Below are 26,915 nucleotides of genomic sequence, written 5' to 3' on the forward strand. Positions count from 1 at the left end.
TATGCTGTTTATTTCTATTCTGTGAGCTAGACAGTGTCCAACCTCTCTCTCTCTACTAAATCTTTTAGAATCATTTGAATAACTGCATTTCTTAGAAAACCCAATGTGGAGGAAATATATTGCCATAAACTGTGCACTGACTTAAGAATAAAAGCATCAAATGTAAAAAAGTAATTAGCAGAGACTTCCTCCTTGTGAATCAAGACTGATGTAAGGAAATCCTCAAGTAGAGGACTTCCTGTCACATTTCAGTCTAGCATCCAAACAGCCATAATTTGGTACTTTCGTGATTTCCTTGTTTATCAGAAAGACAACACATATCTTTTTGAATCAACCAAAACCCATGAGTTACATAAGCTTACCTTTCAGCCTCACATTATGTGTACCAAAACCAGAGAAATAAATGCAGGTTTTGGAGGAAAATCATGCCTTTTATGCAACCACTTTATACAGGTGTCATTTCTTTACAGTTCCGCTAACATACATCACATGTAACACTACCAGAGGGGCAACACAAGGAAAACAAATGTTTCTGAAATGCACCTCATCATTAACCCTTTAATTTTGCATTTCTGTTTCTTGTACGTGGCCTCTTCCAGCCTCGGTGTGATAAGGCACACGCTACTTGTGCTGTTCCAGGGATTTTTATTTTTCTCTCTGTAGTATTGATGTTCCTAAGGAAAATGCTCTCGCTCCCAGATTAGTCAAGACATCATTATAAAGCAAGAACATGTCACAGTTGTTGATTTCCTTCAGCCAAACAAAAATCCTTTCCTCAGTGAAATTAAATCCATCTTTTGGAAATGCTATGGCCATAGTTCCTTACAGTGGTGAACTTTGCACTATATCTCTTGCTGCCTGAATAAAATGCAGCCAGGCATGAAAGAATTAAAGGTTTTGGATTGGTGACTGCATCAATTTGGTTTTAGTTTAAAGTTAGATTTTCTTTCCCTAAAGGTTTTAAAGTCAAGATTTTCTCCTTTTCTCTAACGGAAGATTAACAACTACGGATTTTGTGCATTTGAAACAATAATTTGGATGATGCAAACAAAACTCACAAAAATTTGGACCAAATTATACAAAGGATCTGATATACTACGAAGCCACTAAAGGCCTCAGATAATTCTTGAGATGGGTGTATTCAAACAGCAGTGTAAAAATAAATGTCTCCCTACTCCACTCAGTGTCATAGTATTTAGCCATTTCTTACCATTCCTGCTTTTTAATGAATTCTTAATACAGTCATGTATGTCTCGCTGAAACTGCTGCACAGAGAAAGGAATATTCTCCAGATAAAAATCTATGGTCATATTCAGCTTTTCCCACAGGATCACAGAATCACAGAATGGTGTGGGTTGAAAGGGACCTTTAAAGGTCATCTAGTCCAATCCCCCTGCAATGAGCAGGGACACCTTCAACCAGATCAGGTTGCTCAGAGTCCTGTCAAATCCGACCTTGAATGTTTCCATGGATAGGTTGGAAGTGACTTTCAAAGACCATCTAGTCCAACCCCCTGAGTTAGAGCAGAGACATCTTTCACTAGATCAGGTTCCTTAAAGTCCCATCCAGCCTGACCTTGAACATTTCAAATGATGGGTCATCCACAACTTCTTTGGGCAACTTTTCTCCAAGCATTTCTTCAAACTCCCTACATTTCCAATAGCACTACCTGTAACTCTTCTACTGTATTTCCGTCCCTTACTTCATCTGCAATACACAAGCCTCAGAATGAAAACTGAAAACTGGTAGCTGAGAACTTATCAGACCAATGGACCAGAGACTCTTAGTCTCACACAACATGTATGTCTTAACACAAAATCATTCTGCAGTTGATGCACACAATTCTGCAGCAACTTTGTTCCAGAGATAAGGGGGAACGCTGATTTGACAGAGTTATGGGAAGTACAAATTGCTAGCGTGTGCGTGAGAAGCTCTTTCACACTATCAGCACTTTTGAAAGAGGCAGGGATCAAAGGATGTTGTGTTATTTTGCAGTAAGCAGAAAAATAATGAGTGGTAGAAAGCCAAACAAAAAAAGGGAAAATTAAAATTGCCCTCTAACACTCTGTCACAGTCTGGTTAACCCCTGTAGCTAAAATCTGATCGTTCTATTTCACTGTGCATAAAAAATTATATTTGCCTTTCCTTCATTTGAGAAGAGCAGGCATCAAATTGGAAGTAATACAGGAAAGATTTTAGACATTATAACATACCAGAAATAGAAGAAAAAAGACCATTAGCATGAATGGGCTCTTCCTTGATCTGTTGCCATTCTTGTCATGGCAAATGAATCTATCCAAAGAGTCCCTCAGCCATTGTCTCACATGGATTCAGATAGACATGGAAAGTCACCACTGAACATCTTGTTTTATTCTCCATGGGTGGTTAGAAATAAGAATGCTGTAGTTATTTAGGTGCAACAGAATTCCAGTCTACACACATGATATCCAATGGAGTTATTAAAGAAAATAAAAGCCGTACTAAGCACTGACAAGCACAATATTCCATCACATTGTTTTGCCTTCACTGCATCTCCACTAAAAATGTCTAAGATATATAGCTTGTGTTTGGTAATAAAAATGAAAAGTAGAATTGTCTTTTATTAGTTTCAGCCAGAGACAGAAACACAGCTAGCCAATTCAATTTTGGAAAAAAAAACCCATGTGTTCATTTATTTTAACTACAACTAGATATAAGAGGATAACTTTGCTTGTTCAGTGTCCTTCTGCTCACCTAATTTGAAGGACAAGCATCTCATTTATACGCCAACACATTACAAAAAGGATTAAATAGAGGTTCAATCCTGCAAACTTCTGCTCATTGGAATAATCTCAACTATAAAAGCTGAAGCCCAGAGAATAATCTTCTGATAGCATGTTTTACAGCTAGAAAAAGAAATTCCTTTTGTTGCTTTTCTTTGCAATATTTTAAATACAACAAAATTTCAAATAATGCATTTTAAAAAGACATTTATGATCTGATACCATAAAAAGGAACCTATTTGATGAGTCTAGCAGTCACAAATTATAACAATTTAAATGTAGTTTAAAGGGTAGTTTTACTTATGAAAACTTCAGGCCAACATTTTATTTTTCATCTTTAAGGCTTCCTAGTATTACTAAATAGAAGATGAAGGGGTATATTCCTTTCTAATAGTTCTTTGTCAGAAACAATGAGACCTGAACTTTATATCTTGGACATAATACTCAATAAAAAAATAAAAATCACAGCTCCAGTTCACTTTGTTAAATTTTTAGGGTTTTGTGCTCAATTTTTTGATGGACTTAACTTTTTAAATATTCAACACATTTTAATTAATATATGTATTAATTATTTTAATTTTAAATATTCTGCAATTCTTGAGCTAAGTAAATCATAAAATGAATAGTGCTATGCTTAGAATTTAGTTGAAAGCAAACACGAATTAAGCCAGATGCACGAAGCCAATGAAACTGTAAAGAAGAGAGAGTGGCTTGAGGAATCTGCTACCTCACATTTCTACTCATTATTGCAACACTTGATCTTCGGGAACATTTTCTGACTCTAAATCTGTTAACTTACATGCTTTTTGCGCAATGTAATTAATGTAAGAATTAGGAATGGACTTTGAACTTGCGTAACTGTTATTCAGTAAAATACACTGTAGAATTATGTTAGAAAAAATATATTTTAAATCTGAAAATTATTATGACATGTTCAGAAAGGCTAGAAAATATTGGTTTTCAACCTTAATATGCTAAGGAAGATATGGAAACAATTTCAACAGGCACTACTCGAGAGAAGTAGGAAATAAGCCATCAATTTTTTAAGTATCCTGATAAGACCTGAATTACCAATAAATCAAAATTTAAAAGTTTATAGTTGCAATAATTTTTCCACATTATTGCTATTACCACAGCAATGAAATTCTGGGAAATTTGAATTATTTTTGAGTTCATTGTCTTCTGACAGCGTCTGATAGAGTATGTTCTGAATACAACATGATTTCAGACAATAAGATATTTATGATTTACTATTAAGCATCCAGAAATATTATTTCTCTGGCATACGAATTTAAGTCATGGACCAAGAAATCTGTTTCATGTTATACACCTTTGTGTTTATGTACATCATCTAGCTAACTAACAAATGATGTTCTAAATATTTAAAAAAAAAAAAACAACAAAAAACCCAAACCCAAAACCTACTAAAAATGCAGAAAAGACAAAATTTCAAAAGTTTTGCACGTCAGTGTTTACATTTCCTGTCCTTTCATTTCCTTTTACTTCCCAATTCAGAAATCATTTCCTGGAGCAATCACCAGGAAAAAAGCCTCAGCCCTACTATCCCAGGTGGAGCATGGTGATGTCCTGAGACTACCTTGTGTATGCATGATTTTGTCACTGCTAGGAGGTGCAGAAGAACTGAGTGTGCTGCAGGGAGAAGATCTTTAATAGCCAATAATGATCTGGCAGAAAGGGTGCCAAAATTGGCCATTAATTCTACCGGGATCAAAAAAGCAGAAAATTTGTACAAAAATTACACTGTGTCAAATTTCATGTCCCTGGGATAGGACAGTTAAAAAAAGTCTATAGCTTGATGGTTTTTGGTTAAACTTGGAAAACAGAGCTTTTTTTTTTTTTTTCACTATCCATGTTTCCTAGAATGGAATAAAGAAGTTTCTTGAAAACTATGAAACAAAAGAAATGTAAGACAGACATTCAGTAAAGAAAATTTCAGTCCTGTTCACTCAAATATACCATAGTTTTAAATGTTTGGGTTTTCATATATGGAATATCACACAGCTTCAGTAACAATTCAGAATGAAAAACAGATACCGAGTAATCCAAAATCTCCTTCCTTTCATAAACAAGTAATTCTTAATGTAAACAAATATCCACTTGTGTCAATGTTATTAAAAAAGATAATTGATTAATGATCTCCTTTGTCACAACACCAATTATTCTTGCCTCTCCAAAAATCTCATCGATTTAGTCTCTTCTCATGTAGGTCTTGTTTACATGGCACTGACCTTTATTTTGCTCTTCTCTGAATATTTTCTAATTATTTTATATACTTTCAAAATATATAATGTTCTTTTTAAATTAAACATAATATACACAGCAAAGCTGTATGATTCAGTGAGAAAGTGTTCTATTCTGAATATAAATTTTTAACTTTTCCGCAGAACAGCAGATTCTTTTGGGATAAAAATGAACATTGAGAAAATATTTTGAAGGTGTAATTCAATCCACAATGACTTGAATTATTCAAGACTCTTAGGTGTAATTGAACTTATTCCTTTCCTTATGCCTTATATTGTACCTGTCTGACAGCATTTTCCTGTCAATGCTCTGCTCCATTGTTTAGCACTGCTGAATTTTTTGTTTGGATGTTTGTTCCTCTTTCCTGGTTTTAATCAAACTAAATGTTCATTTTCAATTTTTTCCAATTCACTACACACTACCCAAACATTTAATAATTGCATCAAACAATACTAATTTTTATGCAGGTTTTAAGTGTTACCCTACTAGTAACCTTCTTCCATGTACAAAATTTGATACACAATAAAGTTGCTGCAGATTTTAGTTTTAGAAAGCTCTCATAAACTGGACAGAATTCATGGACAGTTTGAACTAATCTGAAACTCTTCCCAGTAAGGAAGCCTACTCTCTCTCCTCCCTTTCTTTAAGTTCTGTATTCTAACATGTCATCTGTGTATGTTGACTTGTCTTTGAACTCTGCAATGCCTCATTTTTCTTAACAAAGAAACTTTTAAATTATCCATGTCAACTATACTTACCAATTCATCTTTATTCAGCATTTATAAATTCTTCTAATTCTACTAATGGATTTTATTTTTTTTTAACACATCATCCACACCATCTCATGGCTAGATGATACATTCTACAATTCTATTGTAATTAATTTGATTTAAAATCAGTATTTTAGAAACATGGGTATAACAGAGTGCACTGGTATATTATTAGCAGTATTAATATGAAGTGACAGGGAGATTATGATATTTATCCAAATAGTTTTCTCCTCCATATTACTTTTTAATATTTTTAAAACAACAAGCACTTAAGACAAAATCTGAATGCCTCTTTAAGTGACAAAATGCTGTGGGTGGTCATTTTATAACCAATCAAAGTTATTACACTATATTTACTATTTTATAAAATATATGACTCAAAATCCTTATGAAAATGAGACAGCAATGGTCTGAAATAATTGCACACCAAAAAAACCCCACACAAAACCAAAAAAAAAAATATTATGGGTTCCTAAAGTTCTAGGGCTATAAATACTATAATATGTTATTTGCCAAAAAAAAAAAAAAGATAAAAGAGATGTTCCATATAGCCCCTTGTGACCAGTAATTTGAACCCATATGTCCTGAGAAATGTGACTTAAATTTAGTACAGTAGAGGAAATACTTATAAATAAAAAGTGAACGGCAGACGTCTTGTCTCTGGGATGATTCACAAGAAGTAATGTGTTTTCTCCCTTGTCAGCAACCTAAAATCTAGAGTGAAAGTTGGCTGGGTCTGTGTCATTACTCAACAAATCTCATTTGACTTTTCCAGCATAACAATCTCACACTTAGTGTTCCTTACGTCGTCTACCTAAGACTTGGGTTTATATGCTCAGGTCGTGGATAATTAAGGTATTCAACGTTATTCATCTGAATCTAAGAAATATCAGGGGAAAAAAACATAAAATGCCTCCAAATCTTCCAAGATTATATCCCTTGAACATAAAGGAGGCAGCATCTTCACAAAACCTCATCCATGACTAAAATTTTACGTATTTAAAGAACAAGAGAAAACATAATTGAAATGTTAAAAGCTGCCAGGACTTAAGCACTCATGTTAAGTAGCCTTCTTTTCAGCAGATGTGAATAGAGGCTCATCTCATCCACCCAAGGCAGCACTTACTGTGTTTGACATGTTCAAGTAATCAAATGAAGAGGAATGTACGTGCCTACATATATTGATATTGTATGGTTTTTTAACTAAGTAGGTCAATTTTCTAAATATTAACAAAAGATTAAATACGTCCATGCACTTCGGAATTGGTAAGTGGTATATCTCTAAATGTTTAGAATTCGTGGTCTATGAACAGGCGTATAATTTCTGATTTATGTGTCAGATTTCTGCTTTTGGTTAGAGCACAGCTGCTACAGACAAAGAAAGATAATACAGCTGACCCTCTATAAATGAAATCCACAACTCGATGGCATAAGTGTCCAAGAAAAAAAAAAGATATCATGTATATATGAGTATGCACAAACTTGTGTATCTCACACCTATATCCCATTTGTCTTTCATGTTGAAGAGAATAGCTTGCACCTTAGTTATCAACAATGCCTTGGGAGATTTTGTAACATGGTTAACAGAATTGCACAAAGCTTTAATTTTTAAGAAAAAAGGGTAACAGAAAATCATTAGCAGCTGAAGTGACAGTAGCCTTTGGGGAATGATCCATCTCATTGCTCTTGAAAAGAGAAATCTGGGCGCTAGAGACATCAGTTCATTTTCACTACCTGGAATTTGCCTTTCTCTGCCAGAGAAAGACAACTTTCAGCTAAAATTCAGTTCCTTGGCTGTTTGTGTACAAATCAGCCACCAAGCCCAGATCTATTGGGAGAGTGTGTTGGATTACACTCAGTTCTAAGTTATGGTTAATAGGGTTTTACTGAGCTGCAGTAGAAAGCCACTCTGAATACCATGTTAGGTGACGTTCCTTGATAAGACTCGTGTAATACAGGCCAAATATAAATTCCAATGTGCAAAATTAAAAACGTATTTTTGGCAATCCAAACATCCACAGAAAGATGCTTTATAATTATATATATAGCAGATTTGTTACAATATTTCATGCTTTTTGTACTAACGTGAAATCCAGTAACAGCGCAGTTGTTAGAAACCATGAATATGTGGAAAAATCCCACAAATTACTTATAATTTCAAAATCTGTACAGAACTATGGGTTACAATATCTGGTATAGGTATTACTGGTTCAATGAACCATTTTGAAAGCGGATTCTGGCTGCCAGAATGTGTACAGTAAATTCTGTGTATCCTGAAATAAGACACAGCAGAAAACTGCAAAAAAAAGCACTCTATCTGTCAGTAGCTACAGAATTAACAAACAAAGGGAAAAAAGTAGAGAAAAAAATAAATCAGAACATGAAAATATCTATATTTAAAAAAACAACAAAGGCAAACAACCCAATATTTAATGAACTAAACAAAGACCCTACTGGAAATACACAAGATGAACTAGAAAAAGAACTGTTAGGGTGATTATGTAAGAAGTTACATGTATAAGACTCCTCTTTCTCAGAGCCGGATGGCTTTCCATATTAAAACTATCGCATTATTGAAAAATATTATAGCTAAATATATAATAATTTTCTACAATACAATATTTCTGCTAAAATTAAGAATATTAAGAAAAAAAAAAAAAAGAAATGCCCAATATGTATGGGCCCTACTGCAGGTTTGCAGGATTAATCATATAAGTAGCAAGCCTCAGAAAATAAGTTTTGAATTCATAGTTAATATAATTAAGTAATGAACAGGCATGACTATGCCATGACTACACAGCGACTCCTGACATGAAATTCTACTAAACACTTTCTCATACATGGTTATAAATGCAAATTAGACTTCTTAAATTCCAGGTAGATTGTTTCATTTTAGCACACTCATTTTTGCTATGTGTTAGCAAACAGAAACAGACGTTAGTTTTAATTCTCCAGTTAATAAACATATTTATTTCAGCGTATACAGCTCTCACTAAATAATCTGGAGCTTGAACAAGACAAGTAGCTCACATGAGATAATCACCACACAGTAAAACTTTGGCTTAGTATGAGCAACATAGCTTGATTTTCTAAAACCAGATTAAGTTGAATATACGCAAATTTGTACATTCATTTAACTTCCAGGAAGCATTTAGAACATCCACTACAAGTAAGGATAATTAGCTAAATTCTGAAGGCATTTTATCCCTACACTTGATCATGTAACGAAATCCATTGTAATTGCAAACAATTCTATATGGGGAACTCAAAGATTATGAACTCCATCAATATGAACATCATCAATAGCAGACAAAAGTATCATAATGTTTGTGCTTATAACAGAGTACATCATAAATCAAATTTTACTGATTCTTCAATTTAGGAACCATAATTTTCCATACAATCAATTGGAGTTTCATCTTTGACAGAACTGTAATATTTAAATTGTTTGTTAAATACTGTGACTAAGTACAGGGATAAAGAAAACCTGAGGTACTGTATGTCATAATACTTAAAAGAGCTTGTAATAGGGTAATGGAAACATTGCAGTTGCTGACTTCATGAGTTAGAGACAAGACTTCGTTTCTCTACCTCATTTTTCCACTCCCTAAAGCTTAAAATGAAGAGAACAACATTCCTATGAGCTGGTTTCAGCAGATTTACTACATGTGCCCTTAAAAACATTATAATTACTAAATGTTATAAGTTATTAGATTTTTACTGCAAAATGTCATATTTTGCTATTTTACACCCCTTTGATATAAAAAGTCAGTGCTAAAATTATCTATGACAATTAACAGAAGTAATTTTTAATTTATATTTTATATTTATCCTATTGGATAATCAGCAATCAGATTTAAGTCTTACTACACATATTTACTTTGGAAAAAGTGTTCAAAGCAGCTATCACTGAAAGATTGTTGTAAATAAAATTATTTTTCCTTTTAAGGATTAATTAAAATGGACTCTTTCTGAATGGGAGTGAAAAAAAATTAATCACAAACTCAGTTTTAAAACACAGAGCTATTCATGACAGTTCTGTAATGTGATATATGCAAATCTGTCAGGAATAAAAATCAACCACAATCTAATTTCAAACCTTTCCCAAACAGCTGCTCAACAATTTCTATTTTTACTGCAGGATAATGACAATGATAAATGCTTTTCCTTGGAAATAAATATTCATTAAGCAGGCTCAGTTCAAAACTATACCCTTCCAAAAGCCCACAAATGTGCAAGATCCATTTGCCTCTTCTAAGAGATTTATTTGGGAGGAAGACGGAACTGTGCCTACAAATGCATCTCATAACAATTTAATAGTTCAGTTAAATTAAACCTATGGCAGTACTTACTTGTAACCTCAGTAATCAATATTATTAAAGCTGGTGCCAACTCCCATAATACCAAATATATGTGGGTGAACAACAGATTAGTTATGGATATAAATCAGATAAAGATAGCCCAAATCTAAAGCATTAAGCAGCACTATAAGGAAGTCAACTAGCAGTGAGCTGCTTGAGGTAGGTCAGTTTTCCCATCTAATCTAATAATGAACATAAGTTCATTAGACAAGGACCAAGTGTTAGCTCATTAGCCATGATTTACACAGTCTATGACTTATTTTTGTGCAGAAGAGTCATTTTATCAAAAGGAATACTTTAAAATGAAGAATGACAACAACATTGGCATGTTGTGTGCTTCAACACTCAGGACCGTTTTAATTTACTAGTACTAAATCAGAAGTGGTAAAAGGAATGGCCTACTGTTATTTCACACAGTCCTGTTATCAGTTATATGCATCCTTTGCTCCAATACCTCATTGTTATGCTTCACTACATATACTATACTGCCTTGCTAGGAAACTGAAAACACGCTAATTTTCAAGAGCTAGTAAGAATATCTATACATGTGTGCATGTATACAGGTGCCTAATATGTATAAGATATATGCATGTGTAAGAATTATAAATAGATGTAATTTTATAGACGCCAATAACAGCATATGGATGTGATTTTGTTGCATTTCCTCTGCTGTGGAAAGAGACAAATGGGCTCCTACAGCGGACAATTCAGAGAACCTAGCCAGAGCCCTTGCCCTGGTTCTCCCTCTAAGCTTCTTTTTTATAGCTGACTGTAGGCAAATTCCAGCCTCTTTAGGCTAACATTTCCTTTTGTTGAAACCTTTCTTTCCCCAAAAAAAATCACTGGAAAATGGAAATGCGGTCTTCTCTTCATGCTGGATGACAATTTGAAAATGCTGTAATTATATACAGCACTTAAGCATAATTTTTTACAAGGCTTTCCTCACACAAACATTATTCTGCAAAAGCTGATAACTCATTCATCTACTTAGGCTTACAACTCTAATCTTACTCTCTTCTTATGTCAATTTTGTTTTGGAAAAATTCCACCAATTTCAAAGGATTTCATTGCTATAAGCGATGAAGAAACCAGTGAGCAATATTTAAAGTCATATCAACAATACTGAATTACCTTCTTATTAACTACATCATCTTCCTACTAGACAATATTTTCTGTTTAGCTAATTAAACTGTAATATTTACACAAAGTACAGCCCCAACCAGATGTCAAGATTTTTGGTCTAGCACGGAATGGACCAGCTAAATTTTTCTTGGTTTTGTTGCCATTTTAATAAAAAATGTTTTAAAATCAAACACAACAAAACTGCCAAGATTGGGTGTGGGTAGGGTTACTTACTAATTACTTCAAATTACAAACACACAAACAAAACTTTAAACACAAATTCACAACTTTAAATATATAACTGTCCCTCTCTGTCCTTTCTACTCCATTCAAGGAAACACTTTCCAGATGCCCTAACACTGTTGTCTTCCAAATACAGGTGAAACAGATAAAAATAAATTAAATCCTCAGTATTCTCATGTTTTGCACCAATGTGCTTTCATATATAAACATCCATATATTCACACATCACAGAGAGGGGCTGAGTCCTTTTAAAACAGGTGTCTGAGAGTGAGGGCAGGCTGCCAATACACAGGAGCCCAAAAATAATGGAATCTAATCGTCGTAAGAAAAGTTTTCTATCTTACCTTGAGACATTCTTCTTGTTTGAAGAGATCTTCACAATCCTTAGCCTGCAGAACAGGAGAACTAAGGCGCTCTTCTACTTCAGACAAGGCTTGCAGAAGGTGAAGGATCTCTGCCAGGTATGTAGAAGGCACATGAGTGGTTTCCACAGTCATAGTTTCAGTCACCACAAAACTTGTATCTTCATGAACAGTTTGCTAGTATAGATATACAACAGAATGCTTCCTTTAGTTTCTTAACACTACACAAATCTACAACTTAATGCAATTTCCAGTTCACAACCTAGAAACAATTAAAATTAATTTCTAACTACAAATGCAGGAAAAACTTGAGGTTTCTGGCACAGACCACTCACATTCCACAAATCTGTTTGAAATGGCAGGTACTAAAATTAATCCTTGCAAAAGTGAACAAAGTTTCCTTCTCCTACTCTGCAAAAAAATGAAAATAGGAAATGTAAGAGTACTTTGAGATTATGGTGTTACTGAGATTTTTTTTAGTGATAGTCCTTTCATTTTAAATCCTCACACCTCTTTAAGAATCTGTCCTTCGTTACAGCAATTCCATGCATGCCAGGCATAAAATACTAAATAATTTCAAGGTGTCAAGTAAAATAATGCTTGTGTAATAGACACAATTTCTTAAATAACACAAACCACAAAATAACTAGGTCAACTCAACACTTTCAACACTATACTAAAATCTTTGTCTTTTAACTAGAAATTACAATGTGGATTCTTGTGATTTGAAAGGTCTTTAATGCATTCATATTTCTAAAGGAAATCCCAGCAACGCACCTTTTCAGGAAATTAAGATATTTCGGTTTTTTTGTATGGACAAATATGAAATAGATGCCCTTTTCTGAAAGCACATGATTACACCAAATGTAAAGAAATCTCAGAATGTTTTGGCTCCAAGAAAATAGTTGATCTATGGCATTTGGAAAGATACTGACATATAAGGTGACCAAATAGTGACTGTTTATATAAATTCTCTAGATTTCTAATTTGATGTGTTTATGTATCACAGATAAAAAGTAATATCAAAAGCGTGCTTTGGAGCAGGGAGAACTGTGATTGCTTCTTTTAACTAAACTTCAAATACATGATCACCTGCATTTCCATTAGAAAAGGCAAAATTTAAAAGATATAAATTATTTGTGACTTCATAAGCACAATTTATTATTTATTTGTTTTGTCACATCACATAGGATTCCTAGTGTGGGTCAAAGATCCATTGTGCTTGATGTCTGCCTTCTCAAAAATATAATTTATTTTGCTTATTGAGGAACTTAAAGAACTTTTACAAGCAATTGCTGGTAAACTTTGTTACAAAAATCGCATTATTTAGACGCTTCAGTCCTAATACAGATAATGGTGGATTTTGGAGCCATATATGTGAAAGACAATGGATCAATGGTCCTGAAGAAAACAATATCACTAGTTAGCTAACAGTATGTAAAAGAAAACAATACAAACTATCTTGCACATACTACCTCAGCAAGGTGTCTCATTTTAATTTATCTGTTTCTCCTTTCCATCCTTTTGTGACATGTTTCTCTCCTCAGTTGCCAGATTGAGTCATCTGGTTCTTCAATTTTCATTACTTAAAATATGCGTATATACACTCTAGAAGCTGTAAGCATATCACATATAAAGCCCATAAAGTTGTCTGTAGACTTGTGTTATTCTGCTGCACTTCCTGTGCATATTTAATTGCTTTGCTTACTCTTTTCTCGCTAAATGACTTTCTCAGTACATCTGCTAACACTGAAACCTCTCTAATTACCGTATCACTGCTATAATTTTTATTATTTAAAATAATTTGTTCTTTAAAAATTGAGTTTTCCCTCCATATGTTTCATGAACTACTCTCTGCAAAAATACCAGTTTACCCCAGTAAACCAAAAGAAAAAGCTGTCCCAGTTGATTAGAAAATGGGAGATTCTCAACAAGCCACTGAGGCATGCAGCAATAGAATTTAATTCCTGAAGACAATAATGTTAAGACTTCTACACGCAGCAAAGAATTTTAGATCCACATGAGAAATATTTGAACTATAACTGTATTTTTGTTTTTGGCTGAGAAGTCAGAATATTTATATTGACATTAATGAAAAGAGCATGCTAGGTGTGCAAGGTTATTCACTCAAAATGAGGTCACGTGAATATATAAATTGACACACAAAACATAATTGGTTTCTATAGTTGTAGTAGTTTAAACTATTTTTTTTCAGCCCAAATTTAGGCTAAAAATTATGTACACATATAGGTACACATATACACGTATACATGTGTACATAAAATAAAATCTGATTCTTCTTGTTCTAAATAATTCCTGAAACCAGAAAAAAGTCAAGCAGAATTCTGATGTGTGAGCACCTCAGTGAGATCATGCTTAACTATTTATAGTAGTGCCAAAATTGGGTACCTTTCAATCACTGATACAAAGAACTTGTACAAAAGCACTCTTCAAGGCAAAATTACTTAAAATCTGAAGGCAAGACTGAACCTTGTATGATATATATGGTCCTTCAAAATATGTATAATATTTAACTCCCATTAATGCTACTGAGATATTTGCAACCATATATTCATACTGCACTTTACAGAAAATTTCACGCAGCTGGATGATTACTTGTCTAGTTCTACAGGAAACATGACTCAGGAAATTTCTAGTTCAAGCAAATCATTAATGTTTATTGTTGATTAAACCACAAAGTACTACAACCAGATAAAGAAATAAATGGATTGATATTTGAAAGCAGAAGCCTTCCAGGACCTGCCTTCATATTTGGCAACATTATTTAGTACCTTATTCTAAAAAGAGTAACAATCCAAACTAATTAGTTGCTGAATACTATTTAAATAAAAGAGTTGGAAATTTGATAGACTTTTAGAAATCAAGGATTAAATTTCTCTGACTTTAGTGGGTTTTTTCAATAGGTCAGGGGTGTTTTCTTTCCTTCTATCTTTCCCTCATTGACAGTAGCATAACAGAACCCAAGGCAGAAGGCGGCATCTTGCACTAAGGAATGGAGAGTAGGCATATCCAGAATTGACAACTTTAAATCAGTGAAGTAAAGGAAAGATTTTTGGCTTCTCCCTATCTTTGCTGGAATTGTCTTACTGTAGAAGATACAATGGGCAAATTCCTTCCCTATATTCTGGACAAGTAGCATTACTAGAAATGCATAGCTGAAACTGAATCATATACTAACACCACAATAAGAATTTTTTTTTTTAAATTGTAGCAGATGGGGACCACTACTATTAAAAATAATATTAATTCAGTACAGACGCAGGTCACTGCTAATGTCAAAATGGTTCATCAGAAGCAAGGTAGGTTAACATTTTATAATGATTAAAAAAAAATAAGAAAATGGAAACTAATGTTTTAGGTAATTGTTTAAGAATGGTTTTTAATAAGTTGAATCTGACAAAATGGCACAATACATTAGATAGTTACCTGAAAATACTCAAAACTAAATAATATTTTAAAATAATACATAATACAAATGAACTGTTAATGATAGGGAATGATGGGGAAACACTGGTATAAATAGCCATTTCCTATATTGTTATTGCTGCAAAATACATTTTTATTGATATTAATTTATTTTGTATTTTTACTTGATTGTCAGTGATATATGGATGTGCAAATTATTTCTAGTATCTGAAAAAAAACCCAACTTATTTTGGATAACGGTTAACATTTCATGCATTGCTTTTCACAAAGCATTATCATCTCTAGAATAGTAAAATTAATTTTCTCCCCCATCTTTATATATTTTTAATTAAGGGATAGGATCTTTCCATAACCATGATTCTACTACACGTGAGAAACTGATTTTATAGACAGCTACCACATCCTACGAGATGCAACAAAAAGACAAGAAATACATCCATGAACTGGCCCTACGGAAAAGGCCAGTAAGCAAAAACCAAACAAACTAACCAAACAAAAAACAACTAAAGAAAAAACGAAAAACAACAAACAAAAAACAAACCCAAACAAAACAAAACTAAAAGTCCCAAACAAACAAACAAACATACCCTCAAAAATTACAGGAATAATGCAGGTTTTGCTGACAAAATCAAGCATATCCCCCCTGCCTCCCCGCCCCGAAGTATCTGTGATGATTACTGCTTACATCTAGAACAGTATTACCTGGTGGCACCAGAGCTAACTAACCTTGTATGAATGCTGTTAATTTCCTTTTAGTACTGGAAAATCAGTGTTAAAGCACATTTCACCCATCTCAGTATGTCCATTTCCTTTCCTCTTTCTGAAGAGGGAACAATCCCAAATCACTTTTGCTCTTCAACAGTTCACTCTCAGAAAGCCTCCAATCTTTTTGTGTTAGGCCTTAACAATGGTTCCATTTTTGGTCCCTTCTCTCTACAGGCCTCTAAACTCAAAGCGACCTTAGTGTGCTGTGCTTCCAAGTTACTAAGTTCTCACAGAACACATGGGAGGAGTAAAGCAGCAAAACACACCTATCAGCACTACTGTACCACAACACTACTCCTAGCAGCATCCTGATGAGAAGTTCAAGAAAAACAAAAAAATGTGTGCCTCCTCCTCCAGAAGTGAACTAAAGCTCAAGAAAGTATACTTCCCAAGCAGCTGTAGGATATATGAAAGTGCAAAAAGTCAGTCCCCTCTGAGGAATGAACATAGGTGTGCTACACATACGAAAAAAAGAAGCAGATAGCAGACACCTTCTGGACAAAGACAGTGATGCCTCAAAGGGTCCAATAAGCTTTGGAACAGTTGACTGCTTTCTAGAGCAAACTGTAAACTGCATGACATCTGCTAGCCCATAGTTAGCATCAATATATCAAATAAAGAATTAATAAGGCAAAAGTATGATCAAATGCTGTCAGCAATCAATAAAAACACTTTCAAATACATATTTATACATAGAGAAGCTTATATTGACCCCTTCCTACGCCAACTCTGAGAGGTGATGTCAGCTAACTTTCAGAAAAATAAATTCCATGTCTTCAGTACTGCTAGCACATCTTACTTTTAAGTGTGTATATGTGCAGGAAGTAGATCAAAATTATACCAGTAACATGGAATTTCCTGTATGAGATTGGATGGCCTTAGTCAATCACAAGTTATCTATCAGTACAAAAAGAAGCATCTCTTTCAAGTATAGAGAAACCTAAATCCTCACTACAGGATTAAAAATTTATAAAATGCTTACATAATTCCATGAAGGCAAGGCCTTAAAAGGCACTTGGCAGTATTAAAATCTATGTAAAATGTTTGTTTTTTTTTTTAAAAAATCCTATTTTCAAGTATTTTCTGATGTATGTAATTTTTCTACTGATATAGGATTGCAGTCCACAAAAGTCTGCATGTTGCAATGTATTTTAATGCTTGTATCTGACTTCATCAGTGACATATAAAAATTTAAACTTTAAAAATACACGATTATTTTCAGCACTGTTGTTGGACAGAGAGTGCTTTATTTCTTCGCAAGACTTTACTGCTAAAGCATACCTTACTGATTGAGAAATGTTGCATCAAGTTTTTATTCTATAATAACATGAATCTATCTAGTTTATCTATACATAAAATGAAATAAAGCCAGTTAAAATTAAACTATTCTTAAAAACAGCATTAATTAGAAAACATTTACATGCTAGGAAGAGTAATAGAAAATTGCAGGCTTTGATTTTGAAAATCATCAATCAACATGCATTAACCAGTATGAACTTACTTCCACTGTCTTATTTTTGACCTTCATAACTTGCTTGAAAGGCAAAGATTTTCTCCCTATGAAAAGATCTGTTCCCTGTACTTTCAGGCTTAAATTATGGGACATCTCCCAAAACCTCAGATAGGCATGCTATACTCTGATGAGCTCTGTATGGTGGATTGGATAGATATCTGTGTTGCTTGGCTCAGACTTGGATGACTACTTACTCTACCCCCAGTTTTTCTTTTTTTCTTTTTTTTTTTTTTTGTGTTATTTTGACATTTAGATGAGGGAAAAAAAAAAGACACAGACAAAAGCTATAACAATTCATTTTAAACATTAAATCCAGAGTAATTAGTCATTATATTGGTTGTATTCATAGTTGTAACTCTGTTTTATTTTCTTTCTTTTTTTTTTTTTTTTTTTTAGGAGGTAAATACATAGTTTAAAAACTATGACAAAGCATTTTGGTGCTGCAACCAATCCTCTGTGTTCCACACACCCTCATGCCTTTAGAGCCCTCCAAGACATCAAATACACTCAGTCAAGTGGTAAAATGGACTGGTTTGGCAATCCCTTTCCCAGTTGCTTAACAGTGCTTTTGTTTTATTCTGGCTTAGATAATTTCCTCCAGATATGGACTCTCCTCATGCTGAGGCACTGCTGCATATTGAACTTAGATGCAGCTAATTGGAAAACTTACCCATTGCTCCTTATGAAACCTATTAGCATTCACGCAAGTAAGAGACTAACACAACTAGCAGAAATGGGAAATTTTAGCAGTTCTGCTGTTAGCTTTGAACCCTGACAACTTCCATTGGTATCTATTTGTTAAGCAAACAGAAAAAAAAAAACATTTCAACTATGACAAGACTGGGACATAAGACTCTCATATGCTGTACTGTGTGTGATACAAGCCAGCTCCTTCAGAAAATTAAAAAAAAAAAAAAACAACCAAACAAACAGAGCACTGTGTATCTTATGCCACAGCTGCAATGTTACCATGTCCTGAAGCAACACAAAATAGCATTATGGCATAATTGACTAATCGGAACTACTGGGATTTAGAAAGTGTATCTTGTTAAATAAATTATGTATATATGTTAATTACTTCTGATAAAGAAGGCATATCAATCTTAATAACTACAGTGGTTCAAAATTGACAAGTAAAAGGAAATCTGTATGTCTCCATCATATTATTTTAAACAGATATTTGTAACATTGTAAAAGGAATTATTAAAAAAAAATAAAGACCATCCTTCATAACCATTTAACAAACACTGCTCAGGCCATGTACGGTCACTAGCATTTTGAGAGGAAGGTAAGCTTTTAACTACCAGTGGGTCAAAAGAGACAGCCATTCTCAGTATTAGAAATCAGTAAATAAGCAAATATTTAGATACTCATGTTACATTTTGGAATGAAAAAAATCATACAATGGTAAATTATAGAGAAGATACACTGTATACAGTAGCAGAACAAGCTTCTACATGATATACTGGAAGGCAGCCTTCCTAGAAACAGACTTCGGTCAATGCCAACTTATTTAATGGCTGATTTATTAAGACTTACAGCAGTACCCTAATCTTAGACAGTATTTCTGCATGAAGCTTTAGGGCTGTCTTGAATAATAATATATGTAACTCTACTGACTGATCACCAAGGAACCAATTAATGTTAAAAAAAGCACAGATATGTTAGAATACAGTCTATTGAAGTCTAAACTAACCCATTTTGAAATTGGTTTTTGATTTGTGGTGCTAACTTTCCAGATACTTATGCAAACTACATCTGTTAGATGCTTGTTGAGGTAATTTAGAAAATAATAAAAAAATACCATTAAAGTACCACCTTAGTGTTGAATGCCAAGAGCTTCAAAGAGCAAGGTCTTAAACCTTGAACACTGACACCTTCCAGAAAAGTTAAAAGTCATTAACTAATTATTTTCCATCTTTATTTCTTAAAATAACCCTAATCTACATTCATAGAGATGTAGTCATATAGAATGAAAATAGGGTTTATCACTTAAGCTGATTTTCAGGACATAGATTTTTATTTTTTTTAAAATAATATGAATGAAATTGTCAGTCCAGCAGTTTGGAAAACCAATTAAATATATATATATAGATATTCATCACTTGCACTGTACATATACAAATCAACTTCCTTCTGCATCTCAGATGCATCCATGCAAATAAAAAACCCCAACAAACCAAACAAAATACACCCCCCCCGAGTGACGCTGACATCCTGAATTGTAGACAGATGAACATCATCTCTTTAAAATGTACTGTCACTTACAGCCAGATCACTCTGCAGCAGGTCTTTTCCTGTATTATTAAATTTAATATTATAGTCAAGTAATTTTGACACCAAATTCCTCACCATGTAATTTATTATGTTAATAAATTATGATATAATGTATCAGAGAAAATAAGATAGTAATTAGCTGTCTTCTTTCCCAAACAGCTAGATAATTATAAGGAAGAAAATATTACACTAGTATGATGCTCAGTTTTGTCCAAAGGAAATTGTAAAGAGAAACAACTGGGTGCTCTGTCACACATGATTCTTTAACCAAAGGCTGTTGGTCTTGTTTCCGTCTCATGCACACAGAGAATAGTAAGAAAAGCCTGTGGCATGGCTAAGACTACATTTTTATAACCATTTCATGCAATTTAAAGACAGCATCCTAAATCAGCTTTAGTCCAAGTCCTAGCAAGAGTTTTCGTTATATGATGAGGTAAAGATTTTGAGTTTAATTTTTAAACTAGAGAATGTAATTTAGATAACTTCGCTAAAGTTTATAACAGATAATGTAAAATAGCAGAGAAAACCCTTTTCTACACAGTTCTGTCATCTACATAGCAGGATATTTTTAATTTCACTCTGTTAAAATACTATAGATTTGCATTGATGGTAGGGAGTACCATACAGAATTAGTAAGGAACTGAGAGAAGACAAATACGTTTTAGAAGAACTCAAAATACTGTAGTAAGCTGGTCCACTTTTATAAAAGAAAGCTATAGATGATCTTCACTTAAACTACCACAACAACGTATGCAGTAATTTTAGACACAGAGAAGGTAAAGAGCATTTTAAAATGCATCTATAAACTAGCTCTTCTTCAGCTATATCAAAGACAATATCCATCTTCAACATACTTCCCATAGCTTTCTTGTCTCAAATTAGACATCTACATAAAGTATTTGAAATACAATTAAATTATTTGGAATAATTTTTCTAATAGCTATTTCCAGGTTGATGAATGCAAGAAAATTGGTGTAAACATTCATCTGTGATTCTCTTCCCAAAGATTCTCATTCATCCTCACCCCTTTTGCAGACCAGTCAAAAAAGCCCAGTCTTTATCCGTGCTGTGTGAAGCTATTTGGTTAAAAAGCTGCCACTGTAAATGTCAGAAAAAGTTAAATGGTGTCACAGGATCACCTCTGTCCTGTCCTTAAGACACCCAAAGCACACAGGTGAAACAGATACTAATCCATCATTGTATAGTTCTTTTCTTTTGTCCAGTAGATATTTTCCTATTTTGTTTTCTAATGCCTTTTCTGTCTTTTATTTGTCCTTTCTCCCAATCATTACGGGAATAATGAAGAATTACTTTGCCCCTTCTCAGCAACCATTGCTTGTTTATTTACCCCAAGAAATATTTAAGCAATGGTAAGAGAAGAAAAACATTTCATTCCAGTGCTGCTGGTTGTGAAAACTGTGGAAAACAACGATCGAAAACAATGGTAGCACTTTACCAGTGAAGTATCCATGTCATCTAGATGCAGACAGATAATTAGGACAAGTCCTGTGTTTATCTAACTGTGACAGATTTATCTTAGCTATTATTTGATTTATATTTTAGAAAATATCTTTATATAGAAGCATACTTTAACAGTTTAAAAAAAAAGTGTAAAATTCATTAAATGAACTAAACAGAGCTCCACAGGGAAATATTAACTGAAAAATGCAAGGTGGCCTTAAAAGACTGAATTTAAACAAACTCTTGAATTCCAGATGTAAACTTGATCGGTCCTTAATCTGGTTCCAGGATTTTACCACATACTCTCTCACCTGAAGTGATTATCCAGTAAGGAGACAGGTATTTTGAATTTCTGAAGGGTTTACAGAATCTTAAACAGAATAATGTCTTTTATTTGGAAAAATTAAGCTTATTATGTTGAGTTCACAGTAAGTACTAAGAGCACTGGTATATTACTCATGTTGCAGATAACTATTGAACTGCTCAGACTAAATCACTTACCTTATAGAAATAAATACATACATTTTGTATAGCTATTCTCCTTATTCATTCTTGTTCAATGCATAGCCTAATTGTATGAAAAAGACAGTATCTCCTGATGTTTATCATTTGATCAATTTTATTATTTTTCCCAGTATGGCCAAAATCCAAGCCCAAATAATTCAGTAGTAAAATGACCATAAATTTCAATAGAATGTTTGTGCACGTCACCAATGAAATTAGTGAGATGACTCAGGTAACCCCATTTTTTTTGCTTGTATATACATCAATAGATACACAATTTTGACAGCTGTTAAAAGACTGCAAGAACAGTATTCCTCTTGTCCTAAAAATATTCTGGCTTACTATTTACAGCATGTATAGTTGAGTTGAGAGAGGAAAAGAAAAAAAGCCACCATATGTGACAGCAAAAAGACTGTTGGATAGCTTGATAAAATATCTTAATAAGACATACAAAATAAGAATTTACAGTGTAAGTTCTGCACCTGTGTTCATCTAGAAAATGTTTCCTTATGATAAATGTCTTCAGTACTCTCTACACACAGAGTAATTTCATTCAGCTCAATAAAATATAAACTGAGCCATGACATAAACATGCTCATAGTCTGCTGGAATGAAAGCATGAAAAAAAAAACTTCAATAAAAAACAGGCATTAACTAAAGCTAATTCAATTAAACATAATCAAGATATCAATAACTGATTTTGATCCTGATTTGAATTAAACTATCTGAATCTAGCTTTTTTTTCTGCATCAGATAACTCTTTTCATCACCCTGGAACAGTGACATGAACTGTTGCAGAAAAACAGTAACTGGAAGATTTAGGTTAAAACTGTAGCAAAGGGGATTGATGACTTTTCTGAACATTCTATGCGACCACCAAGGATTAATAATTTTAGATTCTGCAGAGCTAATCTAGAAATAAATGTCCCTTGATCTCTCTCTGTATTTTTCAATTGAAATTGTATTGAAATGAAATTCTTTAAAAACAGACATGTAATTTTAACATGCAAAAATTGCATACTGCTGTAGGATTAAACTTTAATGATTTGTTTTTTGAAGATTACCTTAAGCTTCCATGAATTTTAGTGGGATTTAGTGTTTAATCATTTTAAAATATGATGGTTAAATATTCCACTCTTTAATAAGTTCTTCAGATTTCACAACTGAAGTTACTACCGACTGATTTCAAATGGAAATTTTTTAGCAGAAATTAAGTAGAATGCTAAATTTTTCTTAACACAGAAATCGGAAATCTGCCCAACTGAAAAACTGAATTTTCTGTTGATTGTTTATTTTGCCACGTATGATTAAAGACAACGTGTGGGAGAAGAAACTGGTAAGACAATATGAACTCCAAAATCTTTTTCCTACTTACGGTCATTTTAGGTTTTGTGCAGTTGTACTTATGTATTTGTGTACCGTGTTTAACCTGTTATCGCAGTAAAGCCACCTTTTTCCCTATAGACTGTCAGACTTTGTGACATTTTTCATATAAAGAGATGACCCCTATAGCAAATCGAATGTCTCAAAATTTGCATTAAAGAGAACATGCCGTGTCTGAGGCAACATAACTACATCGTACCTTATTATCAAAAGTGGTGACAGAAAATATCTTTTTATAAATATACACCCATATATATTTGTCAGTTAATTGCTGGATATTTACTGCTACTTATTTGTAACACAATCAGAATTTTATGAGAATTACCATGCTAGAGAGAATCAATTCTTAAATGGTTGTGGTTCCTATATCCTTCTGACAGGTCTTCCCAACAAATACTGGGGATAAGTAAAATCCAGGGGAGCATGATCATTTTAATTTCACACTTTGATATCAGAAAAATATTAGCTCCAACAAAGGTAAGAAATGCAAATCTGTCATTAAGCCACATAATTAAAGGTCTTCAAGGCAGTCTTGCTATGTTTATTCAATGCATCATAATGAATTGCAAATTATACAGTACAACTAAATCCTCATTGATTTATAATAACAACTTTCAATTGTTAAATAAGTCTGTTGAATACATCATCAATTATAAATAAAAAATGCAGCAGTTTTCTATTTCTTTTACTTTAAATATAAATTCCTTTTTCTATTTTTATTATACGGTTTTATTCATTTAGTCGTTAACATAGAAAATCTCTGTGAAAGTTATTTTTGCTGGTATATGCACGTGTTCAGCTGAATAGTTTGAATCTTGATTTTTCTTTTGTATTTAAAAGTCTTGCACAAACAATTAATTAATCCTCACAACATCCCTGTGAGGTAGGTACTTAGGATGTATTAAAAAAAAAAAAAAAAAAAAAAGGACTCAAGAGAAACGCACTTTGTTTCACTGATTCAGCAAAGCCGAAACAGTAACAAAACAGTTGTACTTCTCACTCTGATTTGAGTTATGAAAATATACTGCCTCTCACCAGTTTCAGTAGCTTCTGTAAAATTTCTAAGCTATTTCATATGAATATCACTTGCTCATTGCCAACACAGCAAAATATTTTTTTCATGAGAAATGAGGATACAGTAATTATCCTGTACACAGGTAAATTTCCTTAAATAATGACCTCAGTCCCCAGATAAGTACTAACAAGTAGCCTTCTTGCATGAAATATTTGAGAATATTAAAACAATTAACCATTACAAAGATAGAAATCTATTATATAAATAATATATTTTAACAATAAGAATACATGTAATGGTTACATGGCTTTAAAAAGTTGATGACTGTATTCCTTTGAGCAATTCAAAAGCACATGTGCTTGTGTATCTACTTCACATATTTTAAAGCAGAATATGCTAATATATAGTTTTATTGATTTGATAGTAAAATTTTATAATGGATATACGCATCCTCTGTCATGGTAGGCGGTGGATGAGATAAAAAGCACATTGACAGCAGAATGTTTTTATATAAATTGCATGCACATTCTTATTTCTTACTTGTTTATCAAAGGAACAAATATATTCATTATATATATATATAAAAAAAGACTCATTTACAAGACAAAGTGAAGCCTGCTCTAGCTCCATGCCAATATAAACAATTTGCAACTGATTACATCCATCAACTTTAATATAAACCATAGTAATCTGAAAACAGTAATCAGATGGAACAAGATTTAATAACATACAAACCAAAGTTAATGTTTCTCTGATTGTTTTCATTAACTGCATAGCTATACCAATTGTTATTCTTATATATACATTATGTAACTTAGCAGTAGAAAAGTTAAAAATACACAATACACTCAGTACATTAAATAGAGGACTGTATTAACCAGAAGGTTATACATTATTGCTGATTCTTGGATTTATTTTTCTTTTTTTAAAAAACATAGTCAACCAGATATCCATTAGAAATTACACTTCATGTATTTAAATTTTAATTATCCTGTTAGTATGTCCCCTCTGCAATCTAGACGCATTGAAAAATAAAGAAAATAAAATTATGTTTTGTTCAAACACCCTTTTACCACTACCACTTTTAAGGCTACAGAGAAGCACATAATGCAACCACTTCCTTGACAGCAAATCTTATCTTTCTTCATATAAAATCAAAAGCCCAAAAGACAGCGAGCAGAGTAGCAAGAATGGCAAGGGAAAACTGCCATGTAAGTGCAAAAGTAATCTCTGGTAACCTTTTAAATGGGTTTTGATCCATGTTTTGATCATGAACCTGGAATAGTGAGTTTATTTCCCTTTTATTTATCCAGCTACTGCAGCATGTATAAACCAGTAATAATAATTATATTTTATATACAACTAAACAACTCAAAATCAGAAAACAAAAAGTTGGTTCATAAAATTATGTTCTCATCCTGTTAAATATAAAAGTACACTTTCTTGCAAAAAATCCTTTGCGAATTCAAGCATTTGAAGAAGAGGCCATGTATACATAGCGAAGAGATTTTTTCATCTCTTCCTAAAGTAGGTATAACGTATTATGGACAAATAAAAAAACAATTAAAATTGGCATGGGATGGGTAGTTTGAAAAAGACAATTTTTGCGTTTTACATGTTCTCTGAACAAAATAGATGCATGGCAAACTGACATTTTTAAACTGGAAAATGTTATGGAAAAATAATGAGGCAACAGAAATAAACATGAATTTTTCATTGCTGAGTTTTTTGTAATCGGCTGATTTAACTTAAGGGCAATTTGTAAGACCAAAGTAGAGAACTATTGTATTAGAATATAAAGATTCCCCCAATTGCAGACAATAGGGTTTTCTTATTAATATCTGAAGAGTTGACACTGACCCTGAAGCTCTCATTGTTAGTAGGATGCTGTTAGTAGTAGCAGTTGCAAACATATGGGTTTGCCAGTAACAACTCACAATTTGTGCATAGTTGAGTCTTCGAAACTGAGCAAATTTGCTCTCAAAATCTTGCCAGCGCTTGCTGAGCTGTATCAGGGTTGGCTCCACTGCTTTTGCAGCCCCATCCTTAGACAAGCGTTCAGCCTGCCTGTGCACCGCATTCAGATCTTCCTTCTTCTTCTCCAATTCTCCATCAATCTCCTAGTGAGCAAAACCAATACAGGGCCCAGGACAGTTAGCTAACTAGATCAAATCAACTTAAAATTAGCAAAATACTTCTGTCATAAATTCCATTTTATTGTTACAATTAAGATTTACAGCTATTTCATGTCTTATTTTACATTTAAACAAAACTAACTGAAATTGAAGAACCTTCTTGGAGATTGGCTGTAGAGATACTAACAGCTAGTACACACCGAAAACTAGTTAGCAAAGGCCAACAGTTTCCACTTCCAGATTCTTGCTAGTAAGCCGTGATGGGCAATTGAAGAAACTCTTTTCTCGATAAGGGTCAGCATATTCAGGACAAATAGTGTTCAGACAGCTTACAAATATATTATTTGACTCTTTCATGTATTACTTAACTCCTATTTTACTCTGTGGGAAACTCAACAGAGAATGAAGCAAAGAAAGACGATGCAAAATAAACTAGGAAAACCTTTGACAGTATGTAAATAAATCTATAGAGATTGACAGTGACATATGAATATGTTCTGATGAAAATGAATGTGCTAACATGAGATAGAGGT

The 26,915-nt window shown here is 33.2% G+C and overlaps 1 protein-coding gene across 2 annotated transcripts in view; it reads right to left on the reverse strand.

Moving 5' to 3' along the window:
• The window catches only part of DMD (dystrophin), a 1,194,940-nt gene that overhangs the window by 636,711 nt on the left and 531,314 nt on the right, over window positions 1-26,915 (reverse strand). For both annotated transcript variants that reach the window (XM_086469458.1, XM_086469399.1), the window contains 2 exons: window positions 26,185-26,367; window positions 11,865-12,059 (listed from right to left, as the gene is read on the reverse strand). In XM_086469458.1, the coding sequence (XP_086325584.1) occupies window positions 11,865-12,059; window positions 26,185-26,367 (378 nt within the window). The remainder of the gene's footprint in view (window positions 1-11,864; window positions 12,060-26,184; window positions 26,368-26,915) is intronic.

This window comes from Leptosomus discolor, chromosome 1 (assembly GCF_034619465.1).
Source record: "Leptosomus discolor isolate bLepDis1 chromosome 1, bLepDis1.hap2, whole genome shotgun sequence".
NCBI lineage: Eukaryota > Metazoa > Chordata > Aves > Leptosomiformes > Leptosomidae > Leptosomus > Leptosomus discolor.